This window comes from Schistocerca americana, chromosome 5 (genome assembly GCF_021461395.2).
Source record: "Schistocerca americana isolate TAMUIC-IGC-003095 chromosome 5, iqSchAmer2.1, whole genome shotgun sequence".
NCBI classification, from domain to species: domain Eukaryota; kingdom Metazoa; phylum Arthropoda; class Insecta; order Orthoptera; family Acrididae; genus Schistocerca; species Schistocerca americana.
The window spans coordinates 374955104-374975240 of NC_060123.1; the positions used below are offsets into that span (position 1 = coordinate 374955104).

Genomic DNA, 20137 nt, shown 5'->3' on the forward strand with positions numbered 1-20137 from the left:
TAATGAGGATCACCCTGTGGCTAAACATGCCTTGGTGCACAGCCAGCACATCTTGGCACAGTGTTACACCGTCCGGGTTATCTGGATACTTCCCACCAACACCAACCTATCCGAACTCCGGATATGGGAACTTGCCCTTCAGTATATCCTCTCTTCTCGTCATCCGCCAGGCCTCAATCTCCGCTAATTTCAAGTTGCCGCCACTCATACCTCACCTGTCTTTCAACAACTTCTTTGCCTCTACACTTCTGCCTCGACTGACATCTCTGCCCAAACTCTTTGTCTTTAAATATCTCTGCTTGTGTCTGTATATGTGTGGATGGATATGTGCGTGTGTGCGAGTGTATACCCATCCTTTTTTCCCCCTAAGGTAAGTCTTTCCGCTCCCGGGATTGGAATGACTCCTTACCTTCTCCCTTAAAACCCACTTCCTTTCGTCTTTCCCTCTCCTTCCCTCTTTCCTGATGAGGCAACAGTTTGTTGCGAAAGCTTGAATTTTGTGTGTATGTTTGTGTTTGTTTGTGTGTCTATCGACCTGCCAGCGCTTTTGTTCGGTAAGTCACCTCATCTTTGTTTTTATATATAATTTTTCCCACGTGGAATGTTTCCTTATATATATATATATATATATATATATATAAATCAGGAAAGACTATGGAATTTAATAAAGTCATAAAAAATTTCGATTTTTCCTTAAGAATGGTTTTCCATCTGAGCTGTTGATATTCATACAGCTGCCTGTCTTTTCCTCAGAGGGCACTTTAATTTTCCTGTAGGTGGTATCTAACTTTTCCCTTGTGAAATACACTTCTACATCCTTACATTTGTCCTTTAGACATTTGTGCTTAGCCATTTTTCACTTCCTGTCAGTCTCATTTTTAAAACATGCGTATTACCTTTCGCACGCTATGTTTGCTGCATTTTTAAATTTTCTTATTTCATCAGTTAAATTCAAAATATCTTGCACTAGCCAAGGGTTTCTTCCAGGCCTTGTCTTTTTACCTATGTAATCCTCTGCTGCCTTCCCTATTTCATCTCTCAAAGCTATCCATTATTTTTCTACTGTATTCCTTTTCACTGTTCTAGTCAACCTGGTCCCTCTGAAACTCTTAGCAACCTCTGTTCCTTTCAAATTATCCAGGTCCCATCTCCTTAATTTCCTACCTTTTTTCAATTTCTTCAGTTTTAATCCCCTCTAAAACTATGAGCAATCTCTGGTCCTTTCAAATTATCCAGATCCCATCTCCTTAATTTCCTACCTTTTTGTAATTTCTTCAGTTTTAATCTATAGTTCATAACCAATAAATTGGGGTCAGAGTCCACATCTGCCCCAGCAAATGTCTTACAACTTAAAATATGGTTCCTAAATCTCTTTCTAACCATTAAATAATTAATATGAAACCTTCCACTACCTCCAGGTCTCTTCTACATATACAACCTTCTTTTATGGTTCTTAAATCAAGTGTTAGCGATGATTAAATGTTATGCTCTGTGCAAAATTCTACCGGACAGCTTCCTCTTTCATTCCTTTCCCCCAGTCCATATTCACCTACTATTTTTCCTTCTCTTCCTTTTCCTACTATCAAGTTCCAGTCCGTCATTAAAATTAAGTTTCATCCCCTTTAACTATCTGAATAATTTTTTTTATCAATAATTTTTTTTATCAATAAGCAGGTGATGCAAATCTTTCTGTGAGCAGTTTAGTCTCATGGCTATGTAAGCACAAGCCACATGCGGTCCATTGGACAATGACATACACCCACACTGGCCCACAATGCCCAACAGTTGCCAGCATGACTGATCTGGCTTGGTGCTACAGCAATGGACGAACTTTCGTTCTGCCCCATAGTAACAAAAATCCAACATTTAAAGAATGTGAAGACAGTGTGATAAACTTAATGTGAGAAGAGGCAGTATTCTGACACTCCCTCCTCTTCCCTCCTTTCATGCCATACCTACGCCACCACACATTATTCTTCTGGTGACGAACGTAAAACGTGTGCAGTCCAACCAGTGATTTTTTTCCAATTTGTACACAGAGACAAAGAAACGCACATGTGATCTGCAGTTTCAAAGTGATAAGAGGGAATTTTTGTGGTGGATTTTCCTTCATTTATTTATTATAAACTCCTACCTCAGTACTGATAATTTTCACAAGTCCATTAAAGTATGTTAATTTAATTAATTCCCAGACTCCTCCGTGAGACTTTTATGGGTGAGTAGGGCCTACCCTTAAGCAGTCCGGCATCTACGATGTTTCCAAACCAGGACAAAAACTTGATAGTGGCGTCCCGCCCTTCCCCCTCAAGTGCTTGAGATAGGATGTCAAACATTTTAAAAACATCGATTTTTCAAAAATGTGTTCATTTTGTAGCATATATTTTTCTGAAGAGTTTGATATAGGCCTATAAGAAATATATGTTCGAGGAAAGTAAGTCATGTTATTTGGTCTTAAGTGTGCCAAAGTGCAGTGGCACGCCTCTTCACACAGCATTCTTCTATTGCACGACACTGTATTTCACAATTCAGGCATGCATATTTTGTAGGGGAAGCCATCAAACCTATATTCAGGACAGTGGGAATTAAAATATTCTGTGGTGCCTCTTCTGCATCCGTTCGGCCGGTTTGACATCCAACCCCTTTTAAACGAACTCACAATTAATGGTGTGTGGGATTATTTGGGACCGGGAAAGTAAGAACTCTTCAGAAAATTTGTACTCTTTATTGCTTATTAGCTAATAACTTTCTCTTTTGTGTGACATGAAATTAAATATAGGAAACATAAAAGCAGTATAGACAAGGGAAGAGGATGTGAGGGGACATGGCCCCCATTTTCACATTCTAGACCTCCATCTGCCACATTCCAATGAATGGTCAGTATGCATATTTTTTTGGTTCTGAAACCCCACTGCCTTCCTACTGACCTGGTATACAGTCTTTTAGGTCTTCTAATGTCACAACTCTAAAAGCTACAAAATGAAAATGAGCATGTGGTCTAGTTCATACCCAGCATCATCATCACAACCACCATCACCACCACCACCACCACCATCATCATCATCATCATTGGCATGACAACCATTTGTGAACCTTGGCCTTCTGTAGAAGATTATTGCATTCTTTCCTATTCAGTGCCAAATACTTCCAATTGTGAATCCCAGTTTTACTTATCTCATCTCTGACACATTCCTCCCACCTTAGCTTTGGTCTATCAACTCTCCCATTTCCTTCAGGCTCTGGGTTGAGTATCTTTTTAATCAGTCTGTCATTAGCTCCTAGTACATACCCTGCCCATTCCAGCCTTTTAATCGTAACATAGCTGAAAATGTCTGTATCATTATATACCTTATATAATTCACAACTGAATCTCCTACTCCAGAAATCATTTTCTTCCACTAGCCCATGAATTTTTCTCAATATCTTTCTTTCAGATATATGAAGTTGCTTTTCATCAAATTCTGTTAATGTCCATACTTGAACACTGTACGTTACCACTGGCCTCACTAACAATAAAGCTTAATACATTATAACTTTAGTTTTTTTTATTTATTTATGAGGGCATGGTAGTGCTTGTCAATGGACAATATTAATTTTTGGATTTTGCAGCTGATATCATTTTTATAGTTTACCACACACAACATTAAACTTACATGAACCAGTTTTACAAATGATGTTCATTATGATAATCTTTCTTAGTTACGGCCTTATACTTAGTTTTCACTTCATGTGCCTGTAGATTTATCATCCCAGTAGGCTTGTTAAGTCTTCTTTCACTGTCCTATGCATTTGTACAATTATATCAATATCAGTTGCATATGCCACCACCTGATTGGATTTATAGAGAACACTCTGTCTTGTACTGATGCCTGCATCTCTTGCAACATTTTTAAGCTATATTAAATAGAAACTAGGGTAATGTACCTCTTTGCTTTGCTCCATTTTTTGTGATCACAGGACTTTGTAACATATTATGTAATTAAATCTGAGTCCACCAAGTGTTTTCCATAGCTGCTTTTTACTAAGGAAATAAATTTATTATAAATCTCTCGCTCTTCCATTGTTATATACAGCTCCTTTCTGTCAATACTGCCATAGGCTAATCTGAAGTCTATAAAGAGTTGATGTGTATCTGTCCCAAATTCTTTACACTTTTCTAGTATCAGCCATATCGTGAAACCTGATCAACAGTAGATCTTCCTTGACAGTCACTAACATTATTTTCAACATTGGGTGCAAGCCTACAAAAGAGAATGCTCGAGAATATTTTATATGCAATAGGTAATAGCAAATTCCCTATTGTTAGAACACTCCATGGTGTGGCCTTTCTTATGACTTGTGAATATGATACTCTTGTTCCATTTATCAGCAATACTTTCATCTATCTAAATTTTAATTACAAGCTCATGGAAAAGTTTAAAAAATTCCTTTACAGCATTTTTTAGGAGTTCTGCTTGTATTAGGTCCATTCCTGGGGTCTTACTATCTGTATCTTGCTGATGGCAGCCTCCACTTTCTCAGCAGTTTGTGCTGGTTTCTCTGTTTCTGAGTTCCTTGTATTTACACAGGGTAAGGTTCCTTGGTTCTCAGCTAAACCCTCATTCAGCTGTTCATCAAAACGATGAGCTCATCTTTCATATATTTCTTCATCACTACACACCTGAAGTGCTATATAAATATTTCTTCTTCACTGCACACCTAAAGTGCTACATAAATTTGTCCTAGACTGGAAATCCTATCAGCTCTTATATGACTTTTGATAAAAAGCTCTCACCTCAGTCATCCTTTATAGCTGTTGCATTTCTTTCAGTTCTTTCCTGTCATTCTCTCTCTTTCTGTTTTTGAGTAACCTCTTTTCTTCTCTTCTTGCAGTTCTATAATCTTCTACATATCTTCAGGTTTGGTTTACCATTTGCATTCTCCTGTAGATCTCATTTTTAATTGCTGTTATTTGTGTCTAGTTTTCATCAGACCAGCCATTGTGTATGGCTTGATCTATTCTTCTATACCCTCATCAGCAGATTTTGTAAGAGTGTCTTCTAGGTTCTTCCATATTTTCTCAATTCTCTCACTGTCAGGAATGTATGCCATGTTCTCCTTGAGAAGGTCAGAAAATATTTGAATGATCTTGAACTCCTTGAGCTTATCAACATGAAATTTTCTTGAAAGAGATCTTCCTTGCATTAGATATTCAGCTTCTTATTGCTGTTATAACAAGGCAATGATCAGAGAGAACATTAGTGACCCTATAGCTTCTAACACCAGTTATGTTGGATGTATGTCTTTTATGTATTAAGGAATGATCAGTTTGCTTAAAAGTATTTCCATCTGGAGATGTCCATGTCATTTTATGTACATCTTTGTGTTTAAAGGCTGTACTACACAGTACCATTTTTCTCAAAGAGGCAGACTGTACATGTGTGTGAGCATTCAGTCTTTGAGGTAGCATATGGAAGCTAATGAGCAAGTCATCCGCAATTCCCACATGCTTGTTTACAGTTAATTGCTCTTGGTGACCAAGGATATATGTTGCATAAGGATTCTGCAGTGCTCAGATGTGGCTGTTGTGAATTGTAAATGCCTTCATGGGTGAAGCAGGCCTTGTCAGTAAACATCACATGTGACTGTCGTGCTACTCATTGTAGGGACAAATCAACAAATTGCAGACACCTAGGGAAGTCACCTGGACCTACGGCTTGTACCTTTTGTCACTGGAAAGGATGTAGACCAGTCTCATGAAAGACATGCCATACATGACGATAGTCCATGTCAAGTTCATGAGCGATTCATCTGGTTCTTGCCATTTGGTCTTGCTGTATGCAATGTAACACATCTTTGTCAAACTCAGTTGTACAAATAGTGCATCTCCTGCCTGTATCATACTTATTAGCCCACAAAGATCTCTCTCATACATCTGTCAACTGACAAAAAATTATGATTCTGAGGCACTCTGTGATGTGGATAACATTCCCGGTAAATCCTATGAGCCGCCATTGCATTGCTATAAGCAGTGCCATAGGCTTAGTGCATGTCACTTAGCTATTCCATGTGAAACCATATTTCGTGTTCCTGCTTCACAACACTTACTCTACTTGGTCCACTGTATGAAATGAGTATGTTGAAAGGGTACTTAAAACCAGTGTTCTGCATTGTACATCAGTTCCACCTGGCGACAGTGTGTAGAGTGCAGTTTGTTTACATCTGGCAAACAAACAAGTTTCTGACTTGAAGACTGTCACAAAGCTGAAACTGATGTTGATGCATGTAGTGCCGTAAATATGCAGCTGTGACCTCTAGTTCCTACACTCAAATCCCTTCATTTGATGCTGCCTTTCTGCCCTACACTTTTGGTTACATTGTTTCCCCACACATTATATAAGAAATAGGAGTGGACTTAAAATTGAATTCTAAGGAACTCCCTTTGTAGTTTCTCCCATCACACTAAACATTTTTACACTTCCAACTTCATTTGAATTATTAAGCACAACATTTTGCTTTCCATTTGTTAAGTATGATTCAAAACCACCTGTGCATACATCCATCAATTCCATAAAACTTGAGTTTTTATAGGAGTGTAACATGATCTAACCAATTAGATCCCTTGGAAAGATAACAAAAAAATTCCAAATGTTGATATTTTATTATATAATGCGTGTAATTTTTGATGAGTGAATGTATAAATAGCATTCTCAGATGAGAAAACCTTCTAGAATTGAAGTGTGATATTCTAAGTAAATTGTTTCAACCTGAATGTGCAACTTCTCTTGTGTACATTACTTTTCTGAAGATTTTGGAAAAGTATGTAAATAAGGAGATTGAATGACAATTATTTAAGTCTTTCTTGCCACCTTTCTTATGAAGAGATTTAACAATTGCATATTTTAACCAGTGTGAAAAATGTCCCTATGCCAGTGATTCATTGTGTATATCACTAAGCAGGGCTGTTTTAAGGCAAGGGGTGCCAAGCCAAGAGGTGTGCCAGAGGTGCTGTTACTGTAAGATTTCTGTACAGGATGTATCACAATTAGTAACAGCCATTTGGGGCATCCAATTGAGAGGAGCATCAGCAGTGCTGAAATGCAAGATTTGTATACAGTGCATATCACAATTGGTGGTGGAAACTGACATGGGTGAAAGTGTACAAGGGAAAATAGGGAAGGAGGGTGGGATGCCAAATGATAACTTGTTAGTGTGCAAAAACGTTCTACTACTGACCCTGTCACTAAGGACGTTACTTATTATGTTAGAACAACTTTTAATAATTCATTTGAAATTCCATCAACATCATATGAGCTTTTGTTTTTTTAGAATTTTTATCACTACTTGTAGTTGCTTAAAGTTTTGTAGAATAACTTTTTTAAATATATTCCCTTGCTTCTTCAACTGAACTATTTAATCACATTTTTGCTGCTACATTTAGAAAGTGATGGTTAAAAGTGCTCACAACTTGTGAATTATCAGTCACAACATTAGTCATTTAGTTGAATTGTTGTGGTATCTTCTACAGCAGCTACCTGTCCTGTCTCCCATTTGACAACATCCCATATAGTTTTAATCTTATTATCTGCATTATTGATACTAGTCAGGGCATACACACTTCTTGACATTTTAATGACACTTGAGTTAAGAGAGACTGTGCAGTAGACATTGGCCCTGAGCCATCTTAAACCACACATGTGCCTGTTTTCAACCAACCAATTGTCCCAATCCTGCTGCTTTTTCTCCCCATACTCTGGAGTAATTCTACTGTGCAAACTATGTTCCTTTCCTCAACTTTTACTTTCTCTTTTATAGCTGCCTGGTCTGCTCCCACAGCCTTTACTTTCCTAGACATACTTACACTTTCTGCTTGTAACCATGGTACTTGGGCCACTAAAATTTGTAACATTTCGTCCAGAGTAGCCCCCTGTGGTATCTTTCCACCTTAATGGCTGCTCATACTTACTACTTTGCAAGCTTCACAATGATGAGCCATACTCCTTGTTCACCATGTTATACATTGCCCATTCTAAACTAACCCACATTTTTATGCTTTTCAGAGCACTATCTTTCTTCACACTGCACATACGAATACAATTAGACACATGCCATCAGTGAAAACTTTATCCATAAAAAAAAGATACAACAAAGAACACACAAAAGAATAGAAATAATTCAAATGATGAATGAGCAACCATTTCACCTCTGAACATTGGTGTGTCTCAAGCCCATAACAGCAGCACATACTACATGTCACAGGTACTGACCGAGAATTACACTGCTTGCATCCCACTGGCCATAAATAGTCTTCTCTAGTGCTACTCTTGAACTGAGGCAAATCCGCACATCCTTCTGCTTTCAAAACTGTACCTCCAGATTCCTACGTCTTAGCACAGGAATATAAGAGGCAATAAAAATAACAAGTTCCGTCAACATATTAGTACTGTCAAAGATGCAACTCAGAGCTGAGGTGATGTCATAGCTGGAAAATTCTCACAATGAATGGCAGCTGTCGGCATCGAAATACTTCTGACATCCAAATGTAGAGCTCTCCGAACCCAATTTTTCCTCCACGGTTGGTAGCCACTTCTGATGCCAAAATGCAGGGGTTGGGACATGACCCTAAAGTAAAAAGTTAATCAGCTTATGGCAAATCAGGATAGAGTGCCATTCCCTGCGCGGATGTTGGCTACGGGTATGGTGGTGACTGGAATCATATGGTGAACCACCAGCAAAACATCCCTGTTTATAATAGTTTTTTATTCGTGTCAATTACAAGGATGGAGCCACAACTGAAGAGAAGGTAGTTCACCTCATAACATAGGAGGCCACAGGTGTGCAGCATGCCAGCATCAGTGATTTGCCTACCTGTCAGGTGACATGTATGGGAAGCTGCAGCTCCTGACATCTGCACATTCATAGAGGCTTGACAGAAGCACTGTGCCATCAGTGAGGGATGACAATGGCAGTTTCTTGTAGCTTGGCTGCTCCATGGCCACAGCCAACAACACAACAAGATAGACAGTGTTTAAACTTTGGTGCCCAGCATGACAGAATATGATGGTGTGTGTCTGTCCAGGTGGTGATCTGCACCAACAGAGGCCCCTACAGGTTGGATGATAGCAACCATGTAGCTGAGTAGCAAGTTGGCCTAGGCTTGAATGCACTGTCCACAAGAAAGGGGGCTGACAACAGAAGGTAGTCACCCAGCATGTGATCCAGTGATGCAGGGGCACCAATCTGACACCATGCAGACTTCAGCTCAGGTGGGGGCCTGTAGCTACTGGCAGCAAAGTCTGAGGATGGCGAATAGTTGCGTCATATTGTACTGCGAGTGGTCTTTATCTCATGGTCATCAGCTGGCACAGACTGCACCTAGATACTGTTGTATACAATTAACATCTGAAAATGAGAATCTGACTTGGGGGAGGGGGTGGAGAGGGGTGTATATATGTGAGCTGGCTGGTTAGTATTTCTCTAAAAGAAGCGCTCTCATCCTAGAACTCACAGCAGAATGGAATGGCAGGGTGTCACCAATGAGCGATAAAGACTTCATTTGTCCCAATTTTCTTGTTTAACAAGGTTCTTCAGAAGCCCTGATTTGACAACTTTGGGTTTCAGGAGTGCTGGCTGGAATGTTCCTCTTTGCCAGCATGTTAAATAAGTGGTTTTGAACTTGGAATATGTCTTCTTGCTCTACGGTACCTGAACTTCAGGCTGACAACCACTTCCCTCTCTATGATGTCAATCTGCTGTTCAATGCAAGAACAGTTTCTCACCCCTTCGAAGTCATGTTGCAATGCTCCACTCTGAATTTAATCTTATTCATGTTGTGTCATTTGTTAATGTGACCCTCTGTTTTCTATTAATAAGATAAGAATTTTATACTCTGCTCCAAAATATTATAACAAGTTGCCAGGAGACATTTTGCAGGAAACTGAAAATCCAAAAATATTCAAAAACAAAATAAAAGAATACCACATTAGCCATACCATTTTAGCCATACCTGCCCAATCAAAGGCCTTGGTATGGCCTCAGAAAATGCCAACAGTTTATTTTAGTTCTGCTAGAATTTACTTCATGAGATTGTAAAACTTCCACCAAAAATAGTGCGGAAATGGAAAGTGCTGTTAATGTGCGGCTTTCACAGAATGGATTGGTAGTCAGGGGCTCATATTGTTAACCAATCAACAGATTGTAATAACACTTAGGAAGTGCATTTTTTGAGAAAACATACACTTTTTAAATGGAACAATACCTATTGACATTAACAAACTGAATGTAGGGTAAATTAGAACGTTAGAGGTGTTGGTTGCAGGACCCAAGTGCAAGTAATTTAGGAGATATACTATTTTGAAAAATTGTCACACCAACACTTGTACAATACCCATGGTAGCTCACACTAAAGAAAACCACAAGTGCATAGAATGTTGTGTGGATTCTGACCAATAATGGATCAATTGACCATTACAGGTTGTTTTCAAACTGTCCACCAGCAGCAGCAATACACGCTTCCATTCTGGTATGCGGCCCCTCCCGCTGGAGGTTCGAGTCCTCCCTCAGGCATGGGTGTGCGTGTGTCATTCTTAGTATATGTTAGTTTAAGTAGTGTGTAAGTCTAGGGCCCGATGACCTGAGCAGTTTGATCCCTTAGGAATTCACACACATTTGAACATTCTGGTATGAAACCATTGTTGCACACGTGCTAGCATTTCAGTGGTCATGTCCAAGCAGGCTGCAGTAATATGTCATTGTATATCATAGGGTGTAGTGTATATGTCCTTCTAAACAATGTCTTTCAGCTTTCTCCACAGAAAAAAGTCTACAGGTGTCAAATTTGGGGAACGTACCAGTCAAGTTACAGGTCCTCTGCATCCAATCTAACAATTTGGAAACAATCTGTGAAGACATTCTGCAGTACTTTGTGCACTATGGGGTGCACAGCCATCATGTTTGTACCAGAGGATCCTCCTAGTCTGCAGAGAAATGTCTTCTAGTAACTGTAGAAGATGGTCTGTTAGGAGGCTGCGATACTTACGTGTGTTCAGTGTTGTGTGTATGAAAAATGGGCCTATGAGTTGATGGTTCACTATCCCACACCACACATTTACATTCCATGGACACTGACATTCCACTTGATGAAGCTTAATGGGCCAATAATGCATGTTTCTATGGTTTACCTGTTCATGACTGACAAATGTGGCTTCATCGCTAAACTAGATACATGATACATCTCAAGTATCCTGTCTTAAAGCCAATACACAGAAGTTACCATGATTCTCACAGTCATTTGCATGCAGCTCTTGATAGAGAGAGATGTGACAGAGATGCAACCTTTGTCAATGGAGAATGCACAGGACACTTGCCTGACTCATGCCACTTCCTTGTGCGATTGCACAGGAGATAACATCTGGATCAACTGCTACAGCAGCAAGAACATTCATTGCCTCCTTCTTCTGTTGTCACTTGTTTCCTTCTGTTATTCATTTCATCCCCATCAACACGCAAGTCACTGAAGTGGCATCAAATCGAAAGACTTGCACCCGGCAAACGGTCTACCTGACAGGAGGCCCTAGTCACACGACATTTTTTTTTCCCCCCCTTCTGTTATGTTGTCTAGGTGTTACACTATCGCTTTCACATAATTTGTTTAAGAGGCTGATAAATAATTGCCAAGATGGCTGACATGTACTGGGATATCTTGCCACATACACTGTACAAAAATGAACTGCATTCTTCCTACATTCCCCATACACCATGAGCATGTCAGCTTTCTCTGCATTGGTAAATCCCATCGTCCACTCATGAAGTACTGGTTGGACTACCACACCGTAACTGACTGGCAAGTTGCAGTGCTCTCAAGGAACACATAAGAACGCTGTAAGCAAACATAACAACATTGTACTTAGCAGCTATGCCAGTTGAATGGCACAAACAAGTATCATTGTGGAAACTTTTCAAACTATGATATCTCAAAAATGAATTGTACCAGAATCCTGTGACAAACACCACTGACATTTTAATTTGCCTAATTTTTAGATTTTTAAATCAATAGGCATAGTTCCATTTAAAAAAGTATATGTCTGGACAAAAAATACTTTCTAAGTATAATTGCTATCTGTTGACTGGTTGACAATATGAGCCCCTGGCTACCAATTCATTCTGTGAAAAACGTACATCAATAGCACTTCCAATTTCCACAATATTTGTGGAGCAGGTTTTAGATGATTCACCCTGTATATTGTTTTTCTCAGTAGAGAAATCTTTATGGTAGCCAACCTGAGTTATTGTTGAAAACTATTTTCAGAAAGATGGTTCAGTATTCTTCTGTCAATTTCCTTATTGACACTTTTTGAGAACAGGGGAGGAAGGAGATGGGTTTATAATCAGAGATCAGTTGCTTAGCTCCACATTTATAAATTGGTGTTACTACTTCATATTTCAGACTTACAGTCTTCACTCGTCGTTTTTCATAGATAAGTTGCTAATGGCACTACCAAGTCATCAGATGATCTTAATATCTTGTCTGCCAGAGAGCTACTATTTTGTAGTGACTTGATTTTTGTCATCTCTCTGACAGAGGATTTGGCATCTGCTGTGGTGGAGTATGCATGCTTGACAAAGCAAGTTTATCAGATGTGCCTTTGATAGGTGCTTTCTTGTTCCTGGGTTTTCAAGTACTGTTAGGAATAATTCACTGAATTTAGCAGCCAATGATTTTTATTACACACAATCTCTCTTGCAGCTATTGTCATCATGGAAATGAATATCATGTACATTATTGAGCTTATTGCTTCAATACCTAATAATTTTCCAAATAATCCTTGCTTTGTTCATGAAATTTTGATTTTTTTCCTCCATTGTTCTTGGTTTTTGTCTTTTTGCCACCCACTCCAGCTCCTCCGGTGGTAAATTCTGCAACATGAAAGGCAGTGCAACATATGAAATAACACATGTTGTTGCAACAGGTGCAGCAACCCTTTATTTCATGACCATTGCCAGATAACAAAATGAGGTTTTTCAGAAATGATGGTACACACAGGTTATGTAATTTTCTTAGCAACAGAAATATTTATACAAGTAGGTTTGTTTTTAAAAAAATGGAATGGTATACTTTCTAATGGCATTCAAACGCTGTTTAAAATATGGGTACAGCATTACAGTGCTTGTTATATCTGGGATTTAATCCTTTCACAAAAAGACTCAGATGGTGTTCTACAACTAAAAGCCACAGCAGCTCGCATCAGCTACTGTCAGCAACAAGATAGAGTTACACTACTAAGGTAACACAGATTTCCTCTTGGCCTTACTTCATACAATTTAAATACAGATTCAGCTAAGATTATTGTAAATGGAGTTATAACTAATTTCTTGAGGATTAGAAGGGGTTTAGGAAAACTCTTTCAAATGTATGTACATCCTTATGTTTTAGGGAGCAGCTTTTGTGGAAGGAAATAGCAGTCAAAAAGCTTGGTAAAATGACAGATTATAGCATGAGTGCCCCTCTTGTTGATGTTTGTACCATAATAGTTCCTTCCAGTCACCTTGCCTTACAATTTCCCTGATATTTTGAAAAAGTTTGAAGGCTAACATTAACAAGGTTTGTATCACTATACTCTTCATTTCAAGACCTTTCAAAGTTTGTTAAAAAAGTGTACTGTTGCATTTTTAAAAAATCGATGCAGGAGTTATGACATCTCCATCTAGGAGATACCTAGTATCCTAGTATCCTATATTAAGAAATCACTCTCTTCTCCCTTCAGTGTCTGTTTATGTGTCTGAGTATTTGTGACTATTGGTCTTTTAACTCTGATGGAGGACTTGGCCTGAAAACTTTGCAGTGAGCTCAGTCTCATTCATGGGCATGTCTGCCATTCAGTCCCAGAACTATACAATGAGTGATTACCCCCAATATTTCCATTGTTATACTATTTAAAGACGTTCTTAGAATATAATCAGCATAAGTGCCATATATTCTTGCATAATACTGTTTTCAGTTAATATTTAAACCTGAGGAGACATCTGCTGATTTTCTCTGAACTGACATCTGGTGATTTTATCTTACATATAAATTTGAACTGTGGGATATCATTCTAATTTTTATCTTTGCAACATGTGAACTTGTTATAAAGAGCTCATAAATGAAATAAAAGTTTCCACGAAGTATAGACTTTCTTTAGAATGAAAACTTCACTTCCATAGTTTTAAGCTATTTTAGTGTTCACTGTTTAGAAACACAAAGATAATTTAATAATACACTATTTCATTAAAATTTGTATGTTTGTAGATCACATCACCATCAGCAACACCAAAATCAACAGCAACAACGTGGGAACATTCCAGGGATCCCCAATAATGGTGTAGGTGTCTCCTCTGGGGCTGCCAACAAAGCCAAAGCCCGCCAGGGAAAGCTGGTGCGGCTGAACATCAATGCACGTGAGCGACGGCGGATGCATGATCTTAATGATGCCTTGGATGAACTTCGTAGTGTCATCCCCTATGCACATTCACCATCAGTCCGGAAGCTGTCCAAGATAGCCACTCTACTATTGGCTAAAAACTATATACTAATGCAGGTCTGTGATTAGAAGTTTAATTGACTTGTAAATAAGGCCTTTAGATACCTAGTGGTACATACCCATAATTCATGACTTGCAGACATAATAAAACTGTTTTCATAGTCAACCAAAAAATTTTTTATGAATGGTCAAATGATGTCTTGCAAACAGACATGTAGCAATTCAGTTTACACACAGATTTGAATTCATTCCACATGTAGAAGAACAATAAGCAATGCTAACAATAGCTTTAGTGTACACAAATTAACAAGATAACTTTTGTTATTTCTTTTTGTTCTTGATAGTAGAATTTGTTCTGTCTCATTAAGCACCCTACCCCATAAATTAAAAACCCTTGTTCCCATGATAAAATGAGTGGTTGTGATGAGACCAGAAATATCACAAAAAAAGTTCTTCTCAGATTTATAATTAAAAAAAGCCCTCAGTCCTAATAGCCTAAGATCTGTACCTAGTTATTCTATGTTGCTGGCAGCACTGTGCTTATAATACGATAATTTATGATCTACCCTGTAAGTCTAAAAAGTTTTCAGATTGGATTAATAAAAAATAGAGAAAAGTTAAGATGGTAACTTTAATGCTTCAAGTGTTCAACATAGTCTCCCTCTATGTGACTATAATGTGTAGGAAATTTGTACAACGTGAAAATGTGAGAAAAGTCTTTCTTTGGCATATTGCTCAACTTACACATCTCACTGGCTTGAATGTCTCTTAAGCTGTCCAAGTGTTGATCCCCCATGTGAATTTCTGCACTTCATGTTTTTATGGTAAGTTCGTGTTTATAGCACCACATCTCATCACCCATGATGATTTTTTATAGAAAAAATTGTCTGCTTTTTGCATTGCAGTCAGTCACAGCAGGTGTCGATGCATCACTGTTTTTGTTCAGGAGTCAAGGAGTGCAGGACAAACTTTGTACACACACTTTCTTCTATTTCAAAACATTCTGGAGAATGCCTTGAACACTTGATTTAGATGTGTTATTCCATTGTGATTTGTGATACAGCAATGTTGACATAATGTGAACACACAACATGTACTTAAAAACTGAATAGTCAAATGCACATCTGTTATTTACAGTTGTTAGTTAGAGCTGCCACCACAGTTACTATGGTGACATCACTTATACACAAGGAATAAAATCTGTCTCGTAATTTTTTGGATGGCTGGTGGAATTTGTAAATCTGAAACTTTCATCTGTGTTGGTATACAGTGTTCCCACAAGCACATACACAAAACCCCACACCTTAGTTTCTGGGAAAAATATTTACACAACTCATGTATGTGTTCATGGAAGTTTTTTCTCTTCAATGTAATTACCTGTTTGGTATTTTCATATGTGGCATACAGAGTCAAAGGGTTCTGCTCAAAGTCACAGTCAGTCCTAACATTTTTATGCTTGATGTGAGTGTTGGCAATGTTTCATGTATGCGAAGTATTGCCAAGAATCACCACTGTACAGATTCTTTATCAGACTAGTCCTTTTGGAACTGGCTTATTTTGATAATGGAGGGCAAAAGCAACTTCAGTGAAACTATGACTAATAGCACTCACTCCATCTTCAGGCCACAAGTGGTCCAACGGGACCATCCGACCACCGTATCATCCTCAGATGAGGACGCAGATAGGAGGGACGTGTGGTCAGCACACCGCTCTCCTGGTCATTATGATGGTTTTCTTTGACCGGAACTATGACGAATAACAGCTATAAAGTTAACCTCAATATTGACCTTTGCTTTAATTCCATATTAATAAACAAAATCACAAAATCTTCACTCTGCATTAAAACATGCTTTTATAATTGGTGCAGGTTGATGATACCCATATCCACTTGAACAGCTCTACAGGTATTAACATAACTTTTTCAGATCATTCATGTCATTAATTTTTTTGTGTGACTCCATAACCAGACACCCTGTAGGTTAATATAAGGAGACTAAACACATAAATGCATGAGATTTCAGTTCTGGGTCCCATTGTCTTGTATAAAAACAAACAAACACTGTCTGAAAAGGCCTTGCACGCCCAATGATACTGAATGGCCACCATGTCACCCTCAACCCTTAGGCATCACCAGATGCAGATACAGAGGGGAATGTGGTCAGCACACCACTCTCCCAGCCGTTGTCAGTTTTCGTGACTGGCGCCAGTAGTTCTCAATCAAGTAGCCCCTCAGTTGGTTTCACAAGGGCTGAGTACACCCTGCTTGCCAACAGCACTCAGCAGACCCAGATGGTGACCCATCCGAGTGCTAGCCAAGCTTGCCAGTGCTTAACTTCAGTGAGCTCATGGGAACCAGTATTGTCTTTGATAGGTGTAGTTAAAAAAAGCAAATTACACTCAAACTGAAGTTGACAAAGATCTCATCAGCTGTGAACCAAATGATGAGGTACACTGCAGGGGCACATTTTTTGTACTTCATATGAGGTTGTACAGGTGTTGTTACAGAAAATCTGTCACTGCAGTATGTTGCAATAGGGATATCTGTGCCACATTTTTACGGCACCCATACCTCACAATTACTGACACACTGCAGAACATATGCCCTATGAAACATTTTGTCTAAATTTAATCCAATATATTTTTAGAAACACCCTGATTTTATTTGAAATTTGGAAGAATCCACTCACATGATAATGTATTTAAGTCACGAGAATTGCTTATCTGTGATATTTTATTTTGTTCTTTCTGCTAATCCTAGGATATTCTCATGCACAACATGTGTTATGTATTTCATTCTTCATCTCATAATGTAATTTTCATATTCTGTGTTTGCTTAAGTTACGAGTACATAGGAGACAAAATGTGATTAAAAGTCTCCATTGCCCTTCTGACAACTTTCTACAACATTATTCTTATTTGCTTTTTATTCACATCTTAGAGAAATTTCTCATGCTTTCACTGATATGTTTTGTGTGATCTATGTGCTTGGTTGTGATGCTGTATAGCTAAAATAATAAGGGGGCTGAGTTGTATGGTACTTACTTTTAGGAGGACAAAATCTTACTATAGCTGAAAAGACATGCATATAGAATTACTATTTTCTATTTTGAAAATTTTTATCACCAGTAGCAGAATTTTCATCTCCTGGAGGTAAGTGCTGGCCTCTCAATCTGTCTCTATGTTGGTTATATGCCATTTGACATACACTTCTGTGTAAAGGCTTCCTCTACGTTTTTCCCTAGATAAAGGTTTTCAGCGGTATGCATTCATGCTGCTGCTGCATGCTGCTTAATGTCATCTTCCTCTTTCCACTAGGTCACCTTCTCAAACGTTCTAGGTCCATCTTCCATCTACTTTCCTGTTTAGTTATCCTGCCTGCTTGTACTTCATTTTCATTGCATTCTCTTGTTTGTTTTCCTGACATGCCTAGTAATTCCATACCTACATCTCAGTCATTCATTTATTCACATCACGTTGTATTAATTCCATTATGAAAGAGATTATTCAAGGCTGTACAATGAGTCAAGTCTGCAGAACAGGGAGAAGCTGCCACTGTAGTCTACTTCTGTAAAGCGGTTACTTCAGACAAGAGACACTGTTCCTCCTCCAAAACTACACAGCTGCCATTTTTATCTATTACTTCATGTGTCACATTCATGTAAAGCATTCATGAAACCACTGACTGCAAAGACAACTATAGCTAATAATGGAAAAGCTAGAAACCTGTTTAATGATGAGTTTTAAATAGCGTTGATCTACTAGGCCAAAATCCATGCTGATATTCCTCCAGAATCTCTCCTGCATATGGAACTAGCCTATTATTGATAATACTAGAGAAAATCTTATAAGTTAGATTCAACAGGTTAATTCCTTGGTAATTCAGCAAGAAGTGTTGTCTCATTTCTTATGAATCAGTTGGATTATCCCTAAGGTCTGGGATTCATCTCTGATCCCATATTAATTTGATAAATTTGTGTATTCGCTTATGGAGACCAATTCACTCATTTTTCAACAATTCTGCTGTTAGTCCATCATTTCTGGTGCTTTATAGTTTTTTAGACAGCGCACAACTTTCTGTATCTCCTCTAATATGGACTCTTCTATCTTTGGATCTGCAGTGCAGCAGAGTGGCTGCACAGACCTGGTAGAATTCCCTTCCAGAATCCCCTTGAATTATGCTCTCCACCTATCCAGAACATCTTGCTTATTGTCAGAAAATTCTACTCTTTGTCCTTACATGCTTTTATTTTCAGTCTGTATTCTTGAGTTCCTTCTTTAACTTTCTTATAAAACATTCTGCTCTCATTCCTTTGATAGTGATCTTTCAGCTCCTCTATCTTTATCCTTATGCTTCCCTTTTTTCTCCTGCATATGCTTGCTGCCTCTGTACTCTTTTCATTATACAAGGTGAGTCACTACCTATTGCTATCTAGAATAACACTGGAAGTATGATAGTTGCTGAAAAGTTTGTGGGACAAATGTTGCGTGGGACAATGGGGGGCCATAATATGACATTGGTTTTTTTGTTGCTAGGTGAGGTCATGTCAGAGATATGAAGGTCGGCTTTGTTTTTAAATGGGATGCTATAGTTTGGTACTTATTTTCTGATAGCAGCTATCGAGACAAATCCAATTATGTGTAAGGTCTTTGAAGGTCAACAAAGGTCAAAAAGGTGGAATGAACATCCATTTACAGAAAGTGTTCAAAGTGATGACCATTGTTATCAATGCAGTGCTGCAATCTTCTTTCATGGATTGAGTGGCAATCTTATCACTTCAGCACTTATCAAAGCACATGCTCTGACAGTTCTCTCTCGTATATAGTGCAAATAGTAAATATAGTAAATATATTGTGCAAATAGTAAATATTCACTGAATACAGCATATCCATCTCACATGTCATTGACATGTAAACGTCATTCAATGGTTTTGCAATACAACACTAATAGGAATGGTAAGACTAGTATCATTGAATCAAGAAAATGTGCATGAAGTATTCTTTCAAAGAACAAGTCAATATCCTTCTCATATATGCTGAAAGATATCCTCAATGTACTCACTCTACATGTCATACATTTAAATATGTGTATGATAAATTGAGAACAATTGGAGCTTTAACATATCCAGCAAAGGAAAGTTACTAATGAGGAAATAGAAATTGGTACTCTTGCCACTGTGGTTCGAGCTCCTTGTGTTAGTTCACGTCAAATCGCAAGGGAATCTGGCATGAACCAGAGCAGTGTTGTTCATGTTCTGCATTGCCATAAATATCATCCTTACCATATCAGTCTCCACCAAGAATTAATTGGTACAGATTGTATGCATCACATTGAATTCTGCTGATGGGCTCAACTTAAGATTCAGAGGAATGACACATTTATTAATTTGATTTTATTTACTGACAAGGCTACATTCATGAACCAGGGAAATGTTAATTTGCATAGCATGCATTATTGGGCAACTGAAAATCCATGTTGGCTGTGGCAAGTTGCACACCAAAAACCATGGTCGGTGAATGTATGATGTGGGATTCTGGAGGACAGAATAATAGACCCCTATTTCATTGAAGGAAATCTTAATGGTAAGAAGTACACCACATTCCAGCAAGAAGCATTAGGTTTGTTATTGGAAGAAATACCTTTA

General features: G+C 38.3%; 1 protein-coding gene across 1 annotated transcript in view; it reads left to right on the forward strand.

Annotated features, from left to right (window-relative positions):
- The window catches only part of LOC124616392 (class E basic helix-loop-helix protein 22), a gene marked incomplete at its 5' end in the record, with an annotated part of 84899 nt that overhangs the window by 27691 nt on the left and 37071 nt on the right, over positions 1 to 20137 (forward strand). Inside the window, one exon of the mRNA XM_047144698.1 lies at positions 14264 to 14552. Coding sequence (XP_047000654.1) covers positions 14264 to 14552 — 289 coding nt within the window. The remainder of the gene's footprint in view (positions 1 to 14263; positions 14553 to 20137) is intronic.